Raw genomic sequence first — 21,256 nt, 5'->3', positions numbered from 1 at the left:
AGTTAAGCTCTGTGGTGTGGGAAATGCTGTGATGGCAGCAAACCCTAACCACCACACATTCACCCTGCCCCAAACCAGCTCTGCGGTCTTCTCCTTCCTCAAATTATACTTATTCCAAAAAGGATAAACACAAAATCTGTCTTTAAAAGATGTTAAAGATCATAAAAGTAAAACCAATTTGAAAAAATGCAGAGGCTACTAACAAAAACAGACAGAGCTACAAGAGGACCTGGGGGTGTATTACAGATCTAGGCCCTTATTTTATAGATGAGGAGACTGAGACCCAGAGAAGAAAAGTGAGTTATGACCCACAGTCATAACTTCAAGAGAATGGCCAAGGCAGAGGTGGAGCAGGGCACCCAGCATCCCAAACTGGAGCCCAAAGGGAAATGCTCCTTCTTCCCAAAGGACACACAGGAGTGGGAGGAGATTCCAGCAGGTAACAGTCTGGGGGGCCAGTAGATTGTAATGGGGAGGTAAGAACAGGAGTGGTGGGCGCATGCGGAGGGAAGAAAATTACGCCTCTCTGCACTTTTTATTGGGGTAGGGCTTCAAACAAAGAACTGTCCTGTCCAAAGCTCCTGGGTTTTGCAGGTGAATCCTCCTCCTCCTCCGGAAGAAGCACACACAAAGACCAATGCCTTCTCCCAGGTGTTTTCCATCTCATCAGGAGTTCACGGGTGGAGGTGGGCAGGCACGGGGAGCCTCACAGGTACCCTCCCTTTAGAGGTTTAGCCCTCTACTGGCAGCAGAGGGGGAAGGGCTCTGGCAAAGAGGCCGGAGGAGTCTTGGCGATCAACGCGGAAGTCGCCATCCTGCTCCCACCACACAAGCGAGCGCGCGCGCGCACACACACACGCACGCGCACACACACACACGCTTTGCTTCTTCGTTCCCCTCCCCCAACGATGACCAAAGCCAGGTGAGGGGATTGACAACTGGAGGTTCTGTTTCCGAAGGGCTTCTGCAGGAGCTGCTTGCTTCTGCGCACACTCAGAGGCACACTTAACATACACACGCACGGACGCGCGCACACAGTCTCTCCCAAATACGTGCACACTCCTATGCACACACTTGGCACCCCCAAGAGGCCGGGCCGCGCCCGCTGCATCTCTGCTTCAGCCCCGGGGAAACGACAGGCAGCAACATGAATGAAATCTGCCCAGAAAGACTGCATTTCAGCTCCAACCACGCAACCTCCAGCCAAACCGCCGAATATGTAACAAAGTTTTATTTCGCTTTTGGAGTCTCCAGTTACGCTTCTACCATTTCCTGTGGAAAATTGAAGCTTTGAAGTGTCTAGCTCCGGCTTTCGCAGACAGGCAGGACCGCCAGCTGCAGCTCTCCAAAACAAGCGCCCCGGGCCCCACCCCTCCGCCACCAGAACTGCAGGTTCAAACCCACCCAGCTCCGGCCTTCAAAACAGGGGATGCGGGAAGGAATGACAGAACCTGCTGGAAACGACCTCTTAAACTGACAGTCCCTTCGGAACCCCGCCCCACTCCCATCCTGACCGGGTCCCTTGTGGCGCTCCTTAAGCCAAGTGGTGACGGCTGCACCTCCCAGCCAACCGACAGCGGCAAGAGGTCGGAATCTGGGGGGGTCTGCCCATTGCGCAGCAGCCACCAGCTGTGGGCTCTGGCCCTCAAAAACTGACCCGGAAAAAACTCTGGACCTATAAGCCTTCCCGCTCCACCCTCTCCCCACACACACCTCTCCCCGACTGTTTCTAGGCCGAGCGAGCTCTCAAACATTCCGCCTTTACGGCCGCGGGGCCCTGCCTTCCTGCGCGCACCGACGGCGTCCCCGACGGCGTCCCCGAGGGCGCGGGGAAGTATGCTAACCGGGCGGCGGAGGGCGGAATGCGCCTCCTCCCGAGTTCCAGGGAGCCAAAGCTCCTGCGCCCCGGTATTTGGCATCTTCAAGGTCAAAAATAAATTTAAATAAATAAAAATTTTAAAATGAAAAAACAATAACAACGAAACACAGGGCTCTGGCAGAAAGATGTACTAGGCGCAAATGATCGCACACCTGTCCCTCCAATGTGGTGCTGGGTTCTTCCCACTGCCTGCCTTAGGCAGCCGCTGCCCCGCCCCGAATCCGGGGCAGAACCGCGCCCTCTCGGACTTGGGACCCTACCAGCGGCGTAAAGTACGCGGATCCCGAAAGCAGGAGGGTCCAGTGTTGTTTCTAGGCGCCTCCAGCTCGGCGGTTCCCTCGGAGGCTTAAGACAGCAGCGGGCAGCCGGAAGGACGAGGGAGGGGGCCGGGAGGCAAACTTACGACGAGAGTTGGCCGGGTTGGGTGGGAGGGGGCAGCACCCGCGCAGCCACTTACCGCTGGCGTTCTTCCCGCAGATGAGGTGCTGGTAGGGCTGCAGCAGGCCCCAGATCTCGGAGTCGTTGTTGACCGTGTGCTCCAGCGTCTCCACGGTGAACTTGGGCGCCTCGAGGAGCGCGTGGTGGTGGTGATGGTGGTGGTTGGCGGCGGCTGCCGGTGGGGCTGCGACGGCGGCGGCGGCAGCGGCGGCCGGCGGGGCGCAACAGCTGCTGCCCCCGCTGGCGCTGCTGGCTGCGCTGCAGGCGCCGCCGCTCGCCGCTCCCCCTCCCGGCGCCTCCCGCTCCTTATCCGCCACGGGGGCTGCTCCGGGGCCCGAGCCCTGACCCGGGCCGGAGCTGGAGCCCGGGCCCGGGCCGCTGCAGCTCCTGGGCAGCCCGGAGGCCACGACCCGCGCGTAGATGTCCCGGAAAAGGCTCTCCATGCAGGCCGTCAGGTAGATGGCTGCGTGCTCGTGGATGCGCAGCGCCACGCGGCTGTCCACCATCCAGCGGTACACGCGGCCCACGGAGAAGGTGAGGCCGCAGCGCGCCGATTTGCCGCGGCCCAGGCGGTCGCCACCGGCACTGCTCATGTTGTAGAGGGACAGCGCGGCCAGCGCGGCCGCCGTGCAGTGCGCCGCTAGGCCCCAGGACAGCACGATCTCCATGGCGCTCTGGATCTCGTACTTGGTGCACTTAGCGAAGCGCAGGCTCAGGCGCTGCGCCTCTTTGGCGATGCGTACCAGCGCCCGGCTCACCAGCGTCGACAGCTTGGCCAGCGCGTCTTTGGGTAGGCCGCCGGGGGCCACCGGGCCTGCCCGGGGATCCCGCGAGCGCAGTAGCAGCGCCTCCAGCTCCTGGAGGGTCCAGGGGACCTCGTCGAGGTCCGGCAGCAGCCGCGAGCAATGCTGGCCGGCGCAGTCCAGCCCCTCGGAGTCTTCCACCAGGGCAGTGTTGACAGTGTCAAAGCTGTTGTGCCGGCTGTGCATGGAGTCAGTTAGAGGCGGCCAGCAGCTCCCGCCATACGGGGACACCGGGTGCGAGTCGGAACAGCACAGGGACAAGTTGGAGGAGCGCACCGAGTCCGCCGCGCCACCATAACCCGAGTCCAGCGTCAGATCCTCCAGCGTCCGAACCACGGGCTTCTTACCTCTCCTGGCCATCGCTGCGCCACTTCATGCTGCGGCCGCCGGGGAGCCGAGGGGAAGCAGCAGCGAGGAAAAGCGGGCGCCGGGGCGCGGGAAGAACCGAGTCCGCGCCGCCTCGGCTCACTTTTCCACCAGCCGCTACTACCTACTGTTACTACTTTCGGATGCCTCCCCGAGCCGTCGCCGCTGCAATACGCAGGGCCGAGCAGACAGTCATCTTCCAGAGCCCGGGCCGGAGCTGGGACACGCTGAGGAGCGAGCGAGGCCGGGGGAGAAGCTCACGCCGGACTCGTCCCTTTCTTCCAAAATAAAATAAAACTGACCCGCTCCCCGCCGGGCCGGGCTGGGCGCAGAAACCACTGGGCGCCGGCCTCGGTGTTCGTAGGACGGAAATCGACCCAGAAGCCCGCGGCAGCACCTCTGCCGGCAGCTGGCTCTCGGCTTTCGGCTCCCCGACTCCCGGTTCCCGGCCCGGGGTTCGCTCGGCGCTCGCCCGCCCGGCACTGAAGCGCAGCAGCGACCGCAGCAGCTGCAAACCCTACAAAACCCCGCAAGCCCCGGGCAGCCCGAGGGGGCGGGCGTATGTAAAGCAGGGCCGGCGGAGAGCCAATGGGGTTGGAGGATGCTAATTACCTCTTTTTTTATTCCTCAGCTCCACGCAGCCCCGCCCCTCATACACGCCCCCGGCCCGTGACCGAGGCTCCATGAAGTGGGGAGCCAGGGCCTGAGAATTGGGGGACCTGTGGGAGTGTAGAGACGCAGATGCTACCCCACCCCTCTGCTGCTGTCCCTGCCCTTGAGGCTTCGGCTTTGATACCAGAACAGGAGAATGGTAGGCTGGGCATGTGACCCACCCACCCACCCACCGAGTTGCGCTCCCCCCAGCGGTTCACAAAGTGTCTGCCTGGGGTCGCTTTCTGCCCCTGCGTTTCGGATTTCACTTTCCTTTTTCTTTCTCTAGTACACAAAGCATGTGTTTTCTCCCTCTCCAGCCTCCCCCACCCTCGGGTCCCCAAACCAATTAATGCGGTCCTCTTTCAGCCCCAGTTTGCCCCAGAGCGGAGGGAAATAAGAAACCAGGCAAGCAGAGGGATCAGGGAAGTGGACATCACTGGAAGGCTGAGTCTCTGGACATTAGCCGTCTGCCAGCCGCAGTCATTAACTACATTCCTTCAGTAGCAAGGAGGACGCTGAGCCCATCCTTCAAATGCCTGGGGGGTACGCTGGAGGCAAGGTTTATGTCCCACTTTGACGTTCTGGTGGGTAATGGTCCAGAGAGCTCAGCTTTAAAAAGGGTAAATTTGCACAGAGGAGAGTTTTCTTTTTTGAATAAAGAATGGTATATATGCATGACTTAGTTGCATTTACGTCCAGTGGCATTGTCTTGTTTATTTGTCCCCATCCACCAGGGCAGAAACCATATCTTATTCACCTGGGGATCACCAGCTCCCACTGTCTCTGCCTGTAGGGGACACTCCTCTGAGTTTCCAGCTTAGAAGTGCCATCCTACAGGAAGGTAGCCCATATCCTTCATGTTAAAAAACAAATTCAACTGAGTACATTTTAAAGCTCTTATTGGCTTTATTCAACAATTCACGAATCTGGCAGTATCCAATCTAGCAGATAGAAAGGAGCTTGGAGGAGCTGTACAAAATGAAAGACTTTCATAGACACAATGGAGAAGGAACAAGGAATTTATACTAGGTGAACAAGCAGGTTGCTTATTGCAAGGTTACTTTCCTCTAGAAGATGGCAGGGGTCTATAAGGCAGATTACCTAACTACTGCTGATCAGGTGATTCCTGATTGACTAGTTTAAGATTCCATTTCTGGGAGAGCCAAAACTGTAATTAAGTGTCTCAGTTTGGTGAAGTGGAGCTTAGCATAAGTGACTCCATTTGGGGTCTGGTATCTTGTTAACACTCAATACTGTCTTGGGTGTTTCAGCTGCCTCCCCCACTTCTGAGGCTGTTGATTTCTGGCCCCTTGTAATACTAGGTTACTACAGTCTGGTTACTTGTTAGATTCCACACTGAATTAGGGGTTCCCCATGCATAGGCCTGACACAGAGTAGTCAGTCAGTAAATATCTGTTGTAAATGGGTGAAGGAAGGAAGGAAGGACATGCTTTTGAACTGTTGGTTTGATGTTCAGCAATGGATTTTGCCAGATAACCCAGTAGATTGTCTGATGTTTCTCATCTGTCAGCCCAAATCCACCATCACCCATCCCTTCACCCCAGTATACTGTCATCCTGTAGCTATCGGCCTAATGCGTATGCTCATCACCTCTCTCTATTGACTATTATAATATTCTACCAACTGGTCTCCTCTCCTGCCTCTTCCTTCTCCAAACCATCCAGTCTAAGAATCTTCCAAAAGCCCAATTCTCATCTTGTCATTCCTCTCTTGAAAAAAATTCAAAGGTTCCCATTTGCCTTCCACATAAATAAAGTTTATACTGATTAGTGGCCTTCAGGGATCTCCACACTTTGTTCCCAGACTTTTTCCATAACATTCCAAACCTTTTTAAAGGGATTGTGATGGTTAATTTTATGTGTCAACTTGAATGGGCCACAGGTGCCCAGATTAAACATAGTTTCTGGGTATGTCTGCGAGGGTGTTTCCAGGTGGGATTAGCATTTGAATCAATGGACTCAGTAAATTGCCCTCCCCAGTGGGGTTGAGCATCATCCAATCTGCTGAGGGACTGAATAAAACAAAAGGTGGAGGAAGGAAGAATTCATCACACCCCACCCCCCATCACTGACTGAGCTGGGACATCTCATCTTCTCCAGCCCTCAGACTGGAATTTACATCACCTGCTCCCCTGGTTCTCAGGTCTTTGGACTTGGACTGAATTATACCAGCAGCTTTCCTGGGCCTCCAGCCTGCAGACATCAGATCGTGAGACTTCTCATTCTCCATAATTACATGAACCAATTCCTCATAATAAATCTTTTTCTATATGTATTTTTCATATACCATCGAATACAAGGATACACAGTCTTTAATGATCTGAACCCTGCTTCCCCCTCTAGGCTCTCCGTCATCACCCTAGCCTCCTGAACACATATTCACAGTCACATAAACACACAGATGCACTCCCACACCCACACAGATACCTGTACACACATGAACACACACACACACGCCTATGTTCTAGCCATACTGAAATCACTTGCTGGTTTTCCAAGTTAACATGTTGTCCCTTGCATCCGATAAGTCTTTGCAGATGCTCTTTCCTTTGCTCACTTTGCTCAAAGACCTTGTCTTCCTCTTCTGAACCTGGCAAACCTCATCCTCTAAGATTCAGCTCCAAGATTACCACCACAGTGAAGTGTTCCCTGATGTTGTCTCCTGTCCGCCCAGCCCAGACCTGGGAGGGTGTCTCCATCTCTGTTGTTTGGGATTTGTTCCCAGAGCCTTTTCTCTTCTCTGTGTGTTTCCCTGGTGATCTCGTCCACTTGTATGCCTTCAGTTCCCACCTATGTGCCGATGATGCTTGAGTGATGACCTCTCAGAGTGTAAGCAGCAAGAGAACCCAAGAAAAGCTCATGCACAGGGAAGAAAAGAGACTGAAAGCAATGGGCTTAACATTGATTGATTTATTTTTTTGATGGCACCAGGTCAACTTGGGTTCCATTACTGCCTCTGCCAGTTTTCCAATCATGTATCCCAAGTTCACTCATTCAATCTCTTTTATACTCTCTTCCTTTGCCTTTGAAATGCACAAATAATCACACCCATCTTTTTGGGTTGCTGGGGGGTTAAATGAGATTTTTCCGTATATAGGATTTAGCACAGTGTTCCACACATGATAATAACCCTATACATGTCTGTTATTATCTTATACATTTTCCTATTCTCTGTAATAAACACATTTCTTATAGAGTCAGAAAAAAATGACAAATGTTACATATAAAATCCAAACGATCCTTCAGGGCTGGGCTGAAATGCCACCTTGTCTAGGAGGCTTTGCCATATCTTAGTAGACATGCTGTTGCCTGTTATGCTACAGATGTGCAGATGGCTCCTCTCCCCTTTCAGAAGTCACACTCCTTGAAAGCCGGGCCTTGCCCCCAACACAGTTCCAGTACTAACGAGCATGTCTCTTAGTTAGTCTTATGGATCAACCAAAGCGTATGTCTGTTTAGTTTACTGAAATAGATCATTAATGATAATGCTATGTGACTGAGGGCGAGTGAGCCCAAGCACTGAGAATAATAAACACACCAACCACGTGTTCAACATTAGCCCCATACTATGAGAAAATTTGGCATCTGCAAAAAAGTCTGAAGAAAATTCAAATCATCCCAAATTCCATCTTACAGAGATCAACATTAATGACTTGTGTCTCCTTCAAGTCTTTCTATTTTTTTCCCATCTTTTTCTTTTAACACATATATTTTAACAGAGTTGGAATTATTCTGTAAATCATTTTGCATTTTGACTTTTTCCTTAAGAAGTTTTCTCAAACTTGATACTATAATCATTTCCCCATGCTAGTAAATATTCATCCAAAACATTCTTTTTTGTGACTATGAAATATTCCAACATATGTTTATACCTTAACTGGTGGGTTGATTCCCTATTTGGTTGTTAACTGGTATAAGTAATGCTGGGATGAACCTCTTTGTACATAAATAACTCTCTTCTTCAAAACTAGAAGTTTTATCTATGTTATCCTTGGAGAAATGCAGATCAACAATAAACATATACTAAAGATTTTTTGAAAACAGAAATAAATTACTGGGGTTATTTTGCCTATCAGATTAGCAAAGATTTATAAAGTCAGTCGTGATGAATGTGTGTCAAGATGGGACATAAATTGGAGCAATCTTTTGGGAGGGCAGTTTGTCAATATGCATCAAAATGTCAGTGTGCACTCCTTGTGACTTCCCGGAAGTCATATCTTCTGATATTATCCAAGGGGATCCTTGTAAATTTTTCAAAAGTATACAGAATGTTCTTTGTAATGCTGCTTTAACACAGGACATTGGGAAACAACCTAAATGTCTTTCAATAAGGCCTGATGAAATGAATTATATTAATTCATACAAGGAAATATTTAGCAGTTGCAAAGAATAATGATGGTGATCTTTATTTCCACAGCATATTGGCGAGTGAAGAAGTTTTTGAAAATAGGTTTTGGAATTGCACATATAATATGATCTCATTTATGTAAAATACTTTATGTAGACCTAAATATATATATAAATATGTAAACTTGCCGGAAAGGGTGGAAATAATAGCTATAACTAGTTTTTTGGATTTCTGGTGATTTTTTTTTAAAGGAGTTTTATTGATTCTAGTTGTATCCCTGATGTTTTCTTCCTTTTTTTTTTTTTTGTTTTCTTATGATCTTTTTTTAACTTTCTTCTTCATACTTCTGAACTTTTTACAATAAATAGGGATCTTTTTTTACCAGAGCCAGAAAGCTATTTTCCAAAGAAAATTAAATAATTTTCTGCCCATTATTCTGAAGCCTACCTGTCAATCAAAGTATTAATACAATCTTTCGTCCTTCAGCATTCTAGAAACCAAGCAGCAAGCATAGCAACCAACCCAACACCCATAATGTGAACCAGCCTCATTCAGCTAGGGTCACACGTGTTGAGAGCTTCGTCACGTGCTTTCTATGCATCTACTGTGCAGGAGCAAACAAGGCTGCTTGGGTTTGAAGCCTGGCTTCACTACTTTCTAGCTATGTAATCCTGAGCAAGTTTCTTAGCTTCTCTGTGCCTCTCCATGCCTCCGTTCTTCATCTTTAACTGGGGATAATAACAATACCTTGACCGGTTGGCTGTGAGGACTAAATGAGATCATTAGAACAGTGTCTGGCCAGCACTGTAAATGCTCAACTAGGGTTGGTTACTTCTATTATGGGTCAGGCACAGTGCTGGTTGTTGGGGGCAATGGGGACTCAGCTTTCCTTCTGGGTCCTGCCCTTGTTGAGCTTTTAGTTGAAAGACAGATATTAATAAGAGCTGCAAGTGCAATGAGTTTCAGGAAGAGGAAGTTCAAGAATTACACACACAAATTAACAGATTGTGTATGTTTCACTGCACCATTTCTGAGCAAGCCCCTGGCAAATACCAGCTGTTTCCTGGATGTATAGTCAGTGTGTGTAAAGTTCTGCAATGAGCCCTTTTCCATGTGAGTGTCTTTGTGAGTGGAAGACTCTATCACTAGGTAGAAGACTACTGATGAATCCAACCCAATTTCAATCTGCTCCGCATCAGAAAGGGACGTATGTGCCTACTTCTTCTGAACTTTTTCCTGAAAGAAAGAATTGCAGAGTCAACATAATGGCTTGCTCATTTGCAGAGCAGATAGGTCACACAACTCAAGGAGATATAAAGAGGTAACTTTTAAGAAAGGGGTATAGTTGCACCTCTTAATATAAGGCAGCTCTGAGAGCAGATCCCAGCGCAAGCATGGCCCTCATGGCAGTGAGTCTTCATGTCTTAGGGTCATGCATCCTTTGATAAACGGGTAGAGCTGCATGCGTGTGCATAAACATTATTTGTATTCAACTGGTATACAATATCTGGGGTTCACTGACCCCCAAGATTCCACCTGTAATTGTCCTAATTGTCAATTAATATGATAATCATTATAAACTCTAACCCTTATTGAGAATGTACTTTGTGCCAGACAACTGTTCTACGCACTGTTCATGTACCTTCCCCACAGAATTCCCACTTTATAGATGAGAAAGTTGAGGTGCAAAGAAGCTGAGCAACTTACCCAAACTTACCCAAAGTCAAAGAGCTACGAAATGTGGACATAGAATTTTAACCCAGACATTCCAACTCCATTCCACTTCCTGAATCAGTACCACGGGGCTGTGATAGGGGACATTTTGTGTGCCAAGGGAGTCCTGAGGAGGGGATCCTAACCCACAGTAGGTGAGTCAGAGATGGCTTTCTGGAAGAAGTGACACAGATGGTCAGACTTTAAGGATGAGTAGGAACTTACCCAGTATGGGAAATATTCCCAAAAAGCAGAAATGGCACATACAAGGGTCCCAGGGCAAAAGAGAACTCAGTCGTTTGGAGGAACTGGCAGAAGGTCAGTGTTGCTGAGCTCAGAGGTAGAAAAAGGGATTTGTAAAATGAGATGGAGAAGGAAGGCACAGGCCAGCGTAAAGGCCCAGAGGGTATTTTACGGAGTTTGGACTTAATCCTGAGCCAATTTCAGACCACAGTTGGCCAATATGCCCTGCCTCCCTGAAATCCAAAAATCAGTAGACCTACAAGATTAACTATGAGAAGGAAGGCAGGGCCACAATCATTCAGAACCAATACACCTTACGCCCATCAGAGCCCAGAGGTTTTAGGTAAAGCTGTAAATGGCCTTACCCAAGCCAAAGGTTTTCCCTTTTCTCAGCTCCATAAACCTCTCGCCCTTCTTCCTTAGGAGCCAGGTGACACTGTAGGGTCCTGTGTGCAAAGCCCAGTGGCAGCCCTATCTGTGATGGCTCTTGACTTCCAGCTGCAAAACTGGGAAATATAATGCTTACCTCAAACTGTTAGAGTTAGGAGAGTTCATTAACATAAGGTACGTAATGTGCCTGGCTTGTCTGTTTGAGAGCAACTGGTCACTCATCACTAAGAAGAGGCAAAGAAAATATACAAACAATCCTGTATCAGTCAGGATATGCTAGATTATGCTTCAATAACAAACAGTCCCCAAATCTCAGCAGGCTAAAACAGCAAAGGTTTCTTTCTTGCTCAGGCTCCAATGTGCAATGTGGGTCGATAGGGTTCGCTACACTACTTATAGTGTTCACTTAGGGACCCAGGCTGCTGGAAGCACCATCTCAACACATGCTTCCAAAATTGATGAGGCAGGAAAAGGGGTGAGGACATAAGAGTAACACTCTTGACTTTCAAAGTTTTCATCTGGAAGTTACACACACATCACTTCCGCTCATGTTTCATTGACTAATACCATTCATATGACTGCATCTAATTGCAAAGGAACTTGAAAGCATAATCTCACACATACCCAGAAAGGAAACTGGAATATTTGTGAACAATCATAATGGCTACCACAAATGCAGCTTCTGCTCTACTAGGAGTGTTATTCCATAGGAGGACAGTTTAATTGACAGACTCTGGAGGAGATGCTGATCTTTCCAAGTTCATTATTTGCAAGCAAGCTGGTCCGTTAAAGTCTGAGAATGTTGGTGACAAGCACTTAGAAAGCAGTAAGAAAATAGGAAATTGCTTCTCGAGTTTCTGGACCCTCTGATGTCAGTGTTAAATGAGATGGCAAATGAAAACTGCTCCAGAACACTTTCCACCACCCAACCCACTGGGCTCTCAAGGCTTAGCCAAAACTTGACTTCCCTGGGGAGGCCTTAGCTGACCACCAGTACCCCTAGGCTAGGTCAAGTTCCCCTATTATCAGCTCTCATAGCACATTTACTTCTCCTTCAGAGCGTGTGCCCTAATTTTAATTATATATTCATCTTACTATTTGCTTAATGTCTTTCATCGCAACTAGACTATATGATCCAAGAGGGTGTGGACCTATTTGTCTTGCTCACTTCTGTAAACCACATCACCTATTACATAGTGGGTACTCAAGAAATGCTTATTGGATTGGATGGATAGGTGTCTTAGCACAGAATCTGCCCCCCAAATGATATTACTCTTATTTTTATTTTCTACCTGAAAGTCTCCATCTCCTAACCAGATTATCTGATGGGGGATCTCCAGGCAGTGACTCTAGAAAAAATGAGCCAGCCCCTTCTCCCCAGTGGCTTATTGGTGCATTAAAGTCCTCTACTAAAATGTAAACTCCCCAAGGAAAGGATCACTGCTATATCCCCGGCACCCAGGAAAGTGCCTAGTACTTGCTAGGCAAGTACATGTTTGTTGATTGGAAGAATCAATGAATGGGTGGAAACTACACCATAATCCAAGCTAAGCACCTGGAAGAAGGAATTAGAACTCATTTCTTTCGTGTCTTCTCTTTTCAGATCCCACGCAAGTGAGCCAATGAGGATTACTGTTGGGGTCCAAAGCCAGGTATCAGTCAAATATTTCTTGAGTAATTCTATCTTCCTCCTTGTGGAATTATAAAAATGGAGAGATACAGTGCCTGTCCATTAGGAAATTCTGCTCTGGGTGGGGAGTCTAGCCAGGAAACAGAAATACTCTAGGTGTTTCAATCTGAAGGAATCTAATGCAAGGAATCAGTTCCAGAGAGGATGGGAGAGCTGAGGAGCTAAATGGGGCAGGAAGGAGACAAGGGGCAAGTAGCATCAGCAAGAGGCCTCTGCCATGCCCAGGGCTGGAGGGATGGAGAGAAGATGGTGTTACCAGAGCCCAGAAGCCAAGCCGTCTGTTAGGATCTAGAGCTACAGTGGAGACCAAGCAGGAGAGGTAGGTCCATGTTGGGAGGGGCTGCCCAGAAGGATCCGGGCTCATGGATGAGACACAGCTGCTGCCAGGAACACGACCCGTAGCAGACAGAGAGGAACAGAAGAGCCCTGGGCTCACCCCTCCTCCTGCCCCACATCCTCTGCCAGGGCCTCCCGCTGGCCAAACCCACCAAGAAGTTGGAGGGTGAGGGAGTCTGGGAAAGGTAGTTCCTGTGATACAGACTAGATGGATACGAGCACAAACAAGCAAAGGACCAACTCAGGAAGATAAGATGATAGTTCAAGACATGTATCTATTATGGCATGTCCCCGTGTAATATTGCAAACTTTCAGAGGAGGAAGCTTCGATTCTGTCCCCTCTTCATTCCCACTGTACTTACTCTGGTAGAATTGTTCATCACCTCCTATTGGGACGGTTCCCAAAAGCCCCTCACTTGGTCTCCCCAGTGACAGTCTCATTTTCCCATCCAGACTACTCTGCTGCCTGGGTCATTTTTCATAAGCAGTTCCCCTCACCATCAGAAGGGAGGAGTGCTGGTCCCTGTCCAATCTTATTAGTTGCCATCTTCCCTGGTTAACTGCCCCTACACTCCCTACAAACTAATTATGGTTTTCTTAAATACAGTGTCTTTACTCATGCTGTTCCCCCTATTGTACTCCTATGGATCCTTCAAAGCCCATCTCAAATGGTACTACTGTAGTAAGTACTACACTCCTCCTGTCCTCCTGCCCTATAGAACTAGCCTCTCCCTTTGCTTTTGCTTCTTTAAAACATTGACTATGTACCTCCATTACAGCCCTTATCAATAATTATTAGCCATTATCAATATCATGGTCAGCAGCTACGGCAGCCTCCTGCTCTTTGTGCAATAGCATGGTAGTTAAGAGTGTGGGCTTGAGCAAAATAAGCCAGACACAGAAGGACAAATACTGCACGATATCACTTACACGTGGAATCTAAACAATACAACAAACTAGTGAATAAAACAAAAAAGAAGCAGACTCACAGATTTAGAAAACAAACTAGTGGTTACCAGTGGGGAAAGGGAAGGGGGGAGGGGCAAGATAGGGGTAAGGGGAACAGAAGGGTTGTTATGGGATTATATGAAATCATGGGTGTGAAACTTTTGAAAATTGTAAAGCGCTATAGAATTTAAAGAATCTTTCATTCAATAAAAAAAAGAAGAGTGTAGACTTGAGGTCATAAAGACCCATGTTTGAGTACAAGTGGCTGGCCATGTGATTTTAGTAAGTTTTTATTTATTTTTTAAATTTTTTTTGGCTATGCAGCACAGCTTGCAGGATCTTAGTTCCCTGACCACGGATTGAACCCAGGCCACAGCAGTGAAAGCACCAAGTCCTAACCACTGGACTGCCAGGGAATCCTCTTTAGCAAGATTTTAATCTCTGAATTTCTAACTGTTAATCTTTTATGTAGGGAAAATCATAATGTCTCAGAACTTCATAGGGTTTTAGCTACGTGAGACAATGCACACTTAACACAGTGTCTGGCATGTGGGAAGGCTCCAATAAATACCAGCTAATCCTAACCTTTCAACAAAAAAAATTGAGATCATATTGTATATACTGATTTGTAAACTACTTTTTTCCTTAAAATATATCCTTTCTTCCTGTCCTTAAATGTTTTCTTACATTTTTCCAACTTTTTATTTTGAAAAATTTCAAACAGACAGAAAGGTTGATAGATAAAATAAACATCCTATCTACCCTTCACCCAGATTCACCATTACTTTCTCTCTCTGTGAGATATTTATGGATATATATATAATGTGTGTATGTGTGTGTGTGTGTGTATGTGGTGTGTTATGTTCTTTTTTTCCTGAACCATTTGAAAGTAAGCTGTAAGCATCATGGCACTTCAGCATGTATCCTACATTTTCCTACAAAGAGCTGTAGGACCATTATCACACTCAAGAAATGGCACTGATACAATAACATTATCTAAGTCATATTTCAATTGTTCCCCAAATGCCCTTTTAGTGGGTCTTTATGTCATTTGATGACTACATAGAATTCTACCTAATGGATGTCCAGTAATTTGTTCAATGAATCTATTGTTAGACATTTAAGTTCTTTCCAGCATTGCACAATTATACCCAGATCTGAAGAAAAGTCTTGACAGCTTTTTCTTTATATATTTGACCTCTCATTTCCTTGGGGAAAATTCCTACCATGGAGTTTGGCACAAGGCAATGTAGCATTCTAAGAGCTTAATGCACAGTGCTAAATTGCCCTCCAAGAAGGTTGTACCAATTTATACCCCCCAGCAGTGTACAAGAGTACCTGTCTCACTCCTTTGATACCACTGGCTATTATCATTTTTGTATTTATCAATTTAATAAGAGAAATAATAACTAGCATTTATATACCACTCCTGGTGTGCCAGGCACTATTACAATTATATGATATCAATGAGGAAACTGAGGCAGCAACCCAGGCAGCCTGAATCCAAAGACTGTGCCATTATTTGCTTTATGCTCTTACCTTTCAATATAGAGTCTAACATTTACTTAATCACCCCAGAAGTTGAATTTTTTCACTTGTCTTTTATATCTTTGCCCATAAGAATTCCCTGTTTATGTCATTTCTTTTTTGGAGTGGGGAGGGGGCATCCTAAGACGTTTGTCTTTTTCCTAATGACTTTTAAGAACCACTTACAGAATAAAAATACTAACTCTTTCTCTGTCGTATACCCTGCAGGTAATGCTCCATGGCTTGCCATTTGCCCTTTGTATTTATTTATTTGTTTGTTTAGCATAAGATTTTAATTTTCTCACAGTTAAAACTGTCAATTCTTTTATTTAATGTTGGTAAGTTAGAAAAGTCTGCCTTCCTCTCAAGAGGATAAATATTATCCTACCTTATATCTTCACATTTTACTTTTAAATCTTCAACCCATTCCATTTCTCTGTGTCTTTGCCAACACCGGCATTGCCTCACGCCTACCAGGGATAGAAATGGGACACAGTTTGCTGAGGGGTTGGTCCCGGGACATCTCCTAATTCATTAAATCTGGAAATGTCACGTGCAATCCCAAGGAGGAGTGCACCAAAGACAAAATAGGATTGCCATTTCAATCTGTTTCATAAATGAGGTACCTTTCTTCCCTCCTGCTTTTCACCTAAAATATGAAACACTTGACACATGTTTGACAATTAAGACAAAAGCCCTGCTTCCACAGGCTTCTCTGAAGCAGGCTATTGTGTGGAGAGCAGTGGTAGTTGAGGGGAAAGCATGCCAAGAATTCATTTCAATTTGAAAGACCTTTTCAGGGCTTTATTTGTTCCAAGAGTTCTTTAAACATTTTAAATACAGTCCGTTGAAGTGTTTCAGGCACTGTTTCAATACCGACTATGTCTTCTCTCCGTGAGCGCAATGCTTTGCTTCAATACACATTACAGTTTTCAGCAAAGCTTTGATTTTAACACTAACCAATCCCATTCTTTCTCTCCTTGGCTCTTTGTCCAAATATTGTGGCTGAAACCATTACTCACAAAATGAAACAATTAGTGAATTTCCAAATACACTTCAGGAGAAATACAGCAGCCCCATCGCCCAAGTAACTATCCGGTGCCTGCAGTAGATAATCAGTCAATGTTTGCTTAAGTAAATTAGTGAAAGCGTGCATGGGGTCCAGGAAACGAAGAATAGCTATTAAGTCTATAATGAACAAAGGGTGGCATACTCTGAAATTTTTGCAGGGGAGCTTAAACCTTTAAAATTACAACTTTAATTCATTTACTCATTTAGCTAATGAGAGAATTTTCCAGTGTGTATTCCATAAAACATTAGCCCTATGAAATGCAGAGCAAAAAAAAAAAGAGTTTAAAAGTAAGAGACCCATCCTCCCCCTCTTAGAGATTGATGGTGTACACTTGCATATTAAAGGCTCTGTCTATTCCCGCAGCATAGAAACACATTTAAATTAATTTAAACTCCATAAGGGCATAAGTCAGGTCTGTTGTGCTCATTAATGTGTCACAAGAGCTTCACATACTGTTGTTAGATATTTATTGAATTCTTTATCTGTTGCTGATAAAGAATTACCCCCAAAACTTAGTGGTTTAAAACAACAAACAGTTATTAGCTCACAGTTGTGCATCAGGAACCCAGGCACAGTTTAGATGGGTCCTTAGCTCAGGGTCTCCCAGGCTGCAATCAATGTGTTGGCTGGGCTGCAGTCATCTCAAGCCTCATTTGGGGAGGACCCACTTTCAAGATTAGTTACAGCTGTTGAAAGCCTGCAGGTCCTAACTGGCTACTGGCTGGAGGCTTCAGTTCTTTGCACATGGGCAGCTCACAACAGGACAGCTGGCTTCTCTCTGAGCAAAAGATCAAGGTACCCAGGATGGAAGCCACAGTCTTTTTATAACCTAACATCAGAATTGACATCCATCACTTCAGTCATATTCTGTTTGTTAGATGTGAGTCAATAAATCCAACCTACACCCCAGGGGAGAGGCTTACACAGGGTGTGATTACTGGGAGATGGGGGTCACTGACCAGCTTAGAGGCTGCCTACCACAAAGAATGACTGAAAGAACCCAGCATTTTCCATACTTATTTGACCTCCTAACTTTTTTCAAGTAATAGCTTTTAACTTAGAAAAACACTTCAGGAAACATGCAAAACTAATATGTATTGAGTGCTAGGTCCTAAGGCATAAGAATATATAAGACAATTCATTTTTAAATTTATTCTTTTTAAATATATATATATGTTTTGAGTGTGTAGCACTGCCTCCTTGAAGAGCTCAGAGTTTAGCTCATATTTGAGGAGTCCCTTTGAGAATGCATCATCCTAGAAGAAGCAGGCTTAATTGATCAGCAGTACAAATTCCAACCGAAAAAGATGGGGAAGGATTCTGTCATGTTGTAGCCTTCTGACTGACTAGCATGTGCCCTCCCCCTCATGTGCCTTCTTGATGGAGCACTGAACATGACCTTACCTTGGATGCTCCCACCAGGATTTTGAATTCTAAATGAGTCACATAAAATGCAAAGCTAGTGAGCAAGCGTTCATGGTAGAAGTGGTATTGGAACTGTCAGAGTCATCAAAGCTGATGACAAATATAAAAATTCTCATTCTGGGTGCTTAGTAGAATTGAATTTTCTCATCCTGTAAAAGATTAGGCCTGCCTTGCTTTGGTCAGTTAGATGTGAGGGAAAGTAGCATGTGCTACATCAGAAAGAAGCTTTAAGAGCTGTTAAGTTGGCTAGCTGCAATTGGCTTCATGCCTTTCCCTTTTCCAGTTTCTGGGATCATGGAAGCGTGAGGCGTCCACTGGTCTGGGCCCATGATTGTAGACATATAATGGGAGTGAGAAATGAACCTTTGTCATCTAAGCCATTGAGATGTTGGGGCTGTTTGTCACTGCAGCATAATCTCACTGATACAGTAGTCCAGCAGTGAACATCAGCATCCAGTGTCCAGCAAATGGTAGATTGAGTGTCCAGCAGTGGTGCTGCCAGTGGTAGTAGCTTAACCAGCCATGATTTTGGCTGTATTTTTTTCTACCTAAACTCACTTCCTTCCTGCAAGCTATATCCTTCCAATAAATCCCTTTCCTGCATAAATCACTCAGGGCAGGTTTCCATTGCTTGCAGCCCCAAACCCTGCCTAATACTAGTTAGTTCTGTTTCATGCAATAGGAGTCTATTGAGCCCAGAGTGCCCATCATTGTCCTAACTTCAGGGAAGCTTAAAGTTGGAACTCAGTATTGAATAAGACACACCTCATCTCAAGTAACCTACAATCTCTTTAAACAAATAATATGCATACAAGTTGAGAATTAAATGGAACTAGTTAAGAAATTTAAAAGAAGTCATGTGACCCTGAAGGCACATGGGTGGGTTCTTTACCTAGAAATGTTCAGAAGAAACACACAGATAAAAAAGAGATAGGGCATGTATATTTTAATGTCTTTGTACTGCACTTCACTTGCCAAAATTTGTCTTCTGATTTGAGCAATATTTTCTTGACACAGGAAATATGATTATTACAACAGTACCTGGCACGCAGGAAGCAGTGAGTATATATTTGTTGAATCCTTCACTGAATAAATGTGATCAGGGGCACATAAGCTTTAGACTCAGTGACTTAGGGTTTGAGTCTTGCCTCTAACACTTATTAGCTGTGTGCTGCTGTACACATTCCTGATGGTTACTGAGCCTTGGAACAGAGACACCTCACCACAAAAATGGAGATGCTATTATTGGTTTCCCAGGATGTTGGCAGAATTGAATATATGTGACGGTGTATAGGAAACATGCAATAAATGAAATATAGGCATTTAGACACCCACATATATGTACCTATGTGTGTGTATATACACTCCTCAGAATTCATTTCACTTCATTTATTAACTCATGTAGAAATAGTTCCTGAGCATCTACCTCATGTGACACACACTGCTGAGGACATGCTTAGTGGTGAGCATGACATAAAGCTCACAAGAAGTAGGATGACAAGGGACGTTCAGCAAGCTAGGAGACTATACTACAGGGAAAGTTTGGGCTGAACTTGTATAAAAATCAGCAATCAGAACTTCCAAAGTCCTGGAAGTTCTCCCAAGTCCCACCCTCTATACTTCTCCCAGCTGAGAAAAAAAGATCAAAAGGCAGATGAGCAAATGCTATAAGTCACCTCTCCAGTATCCATTTCTCTTTTCTCCTTACTCTTAGAAACTTGATATGTTCTTTAGGGTAGTCATGTGTCCTGCTGTAAGACCACATTTCCTAACCTCTCCTGCAGCTGAGGGTGGCTGTGGGACTTGGTTCTGGCCTAAGAGATGTCAGCAGGAGTGTGCTAGGCATTTCTGGGAAAGATTTCTTTCCTGATGTAAGTGTCACCTCCTCCTCCCTGTCACCTCCTACTTTAACCAGTCTGGAACATGAAGGGGAGGCCAGAGTGGAGTGAACATCCTGTGTTAAAGAGGACACCATAGGGAAAAGAAAGCCACCCACCAAAGATGGCAGGGAGGGGAGATGGAGGAGGAGCCAGGGGTCCTGATGGCATTGCGAAGCCACCCTACGACCTGAATAAGCCACTATATTAAAGACATATATTGGAATATTATTCAGCCATAAAAAAGAATGAAATAATGCCATTTGCAGCAACATGGATGGACCTAGAGATTGTCATACTGAGTGAAGTAAGTCAGACAGAGCAAGACAAATGTCATATGATATCACTGAATAAGCCACTATTGTTTGGGTCTTCTGTTGGGCGGCAGAATTATGAGCCTTTGATGTTATATTTATCCATTTGACAAACATTTAATGAGCGCCTACTATGTGCCAGGCACTATTCTAAGCCCTGGGGATAGAGCAGAGCAAAAAAGACAAAAATACTTGTCTTCAAGGAGCTTACTTTTGGGATCAAGGGTAAAAACAAGACAAGCAGTGAAATATGTATTATGTTAGTGCACAGCTCTAAGGAGGAAAGTAAACCATGAAAGGAGGATAGAGGCTGTTGGGAGAGGGAGGGTTGCAATTTAAATGGGGTGACCGGGAAAGTCTTTGGTGAGAAGACTCATTGAATCAAGACCTGCAGGCAGTTAGGGAGCAAGTCATGAGGATACTGAGGGGGAGAATATCCCCACAGATGTGGACCAGCCTTTCAAGGCTGAGGTGGAAAGATATGTCCTAAGTTAGGGGACTAGCATAGACCCGAGTGCATGGATGGAGCAAAGTGAGCAGGGTGGGAGGACAGGGGTCTGAGAGGTGACCGTGGGGAGTATGGATGAGGCGATCATATAGGGCAGGGGTTGGCAAGCCTTTGCTGTAAAGGACCATTTGATTTTAGTCTTTGCAGCCCACGTTGTCTTTGCTGCAACAGCTCAACTCTACAAGAAAGCAGCCATAGACACTAAGTAAACAAATGGGCGTGGCCATGTTTCCAAACTTTATTTACGAAAGCAGGCAGCAGGCAGCTGGATTTGGCTGGAGGGTCATAGTTTGCTGATCTAATGCAGGGCCTTGTAGATCAGTATAAGGACCTTGGCTTTTACTAGAAGTAATTGGTTAGCGATTGGTAGGAGCATAGGAGTGACATGATCTGAATTGCATCTTACCAGGATCGCTTCTGGGTGTTGAGTAGAGAATAGAAAATAGAGAGTGGAATGCATTCAGGTACATTGTGACACCAAGGTCTGTTACATGTAAATTTGTATCTGAACCAAGTTGGTGAGATGTTGTGAATTGAGCTGGGTGTTGAAGCTGAGGATAAGTTCTGGCTGAATAGAAAGAAGCCTTTTGCTCAAATCTAGGCAGAAGAGGAGATGGCTAAATTGGATAAGGATTGCTACCAGTTAGGATTAGTAAGAAAGCTTCCAAAATTTACCTAGATGTTTGGTTTTATTAAATTCTTGCT

General features: G+C 45.8%; 1 protein-coding gene across 9 annotated transcripts in view; it reads right to left on the bottom strand.

Moving 5' to 3' along the window:
* ABTB3 (ankyrin repeat and BTB domain containing 3) overlaps positions 1-20,998 on the bottom strand; it is a 322,748-nt gene extending 301,750 nt beyond the window's left edge. For all 9 annotated transcript variants that reach the window (XR_014233017.1, XR_014233018.1, XR_014233019.1 and 6 more), the window contains exon 1: positions 2,337-20,998. Coding sequence is in view for 5 of the 9 variants with exons in the window: in XM_082348918.1 (XP_082205044.1) it covers positions 2,337-3,480 (1,144 nt within the window). In the remaining 4 variants the exon portion in view is untranslated. The remainder of the gene's footprint in view (positions 1-2,336) is intronic.
* Positions 20,999-21,256: the final 258 nt, after the last annotated feature.

The sequence above is a fragment of the Balaenoptera borealis genome, assembly GCF_965194805.1.
Source record: "Balaenoptera borealis genome assembly, chromosome: 13".
NCBI lineage: Eukaryota > Metazoa > Chordata > Mammalia > Artiodactyla > Balaenopteridae > Balaenoptera > Balaenoptera borealis.
The sequence above is the reverse complement of the archived record's forward strand: the minus strand, read 5'-3'. Positions and strand labels throughout refer to the sequence as shown.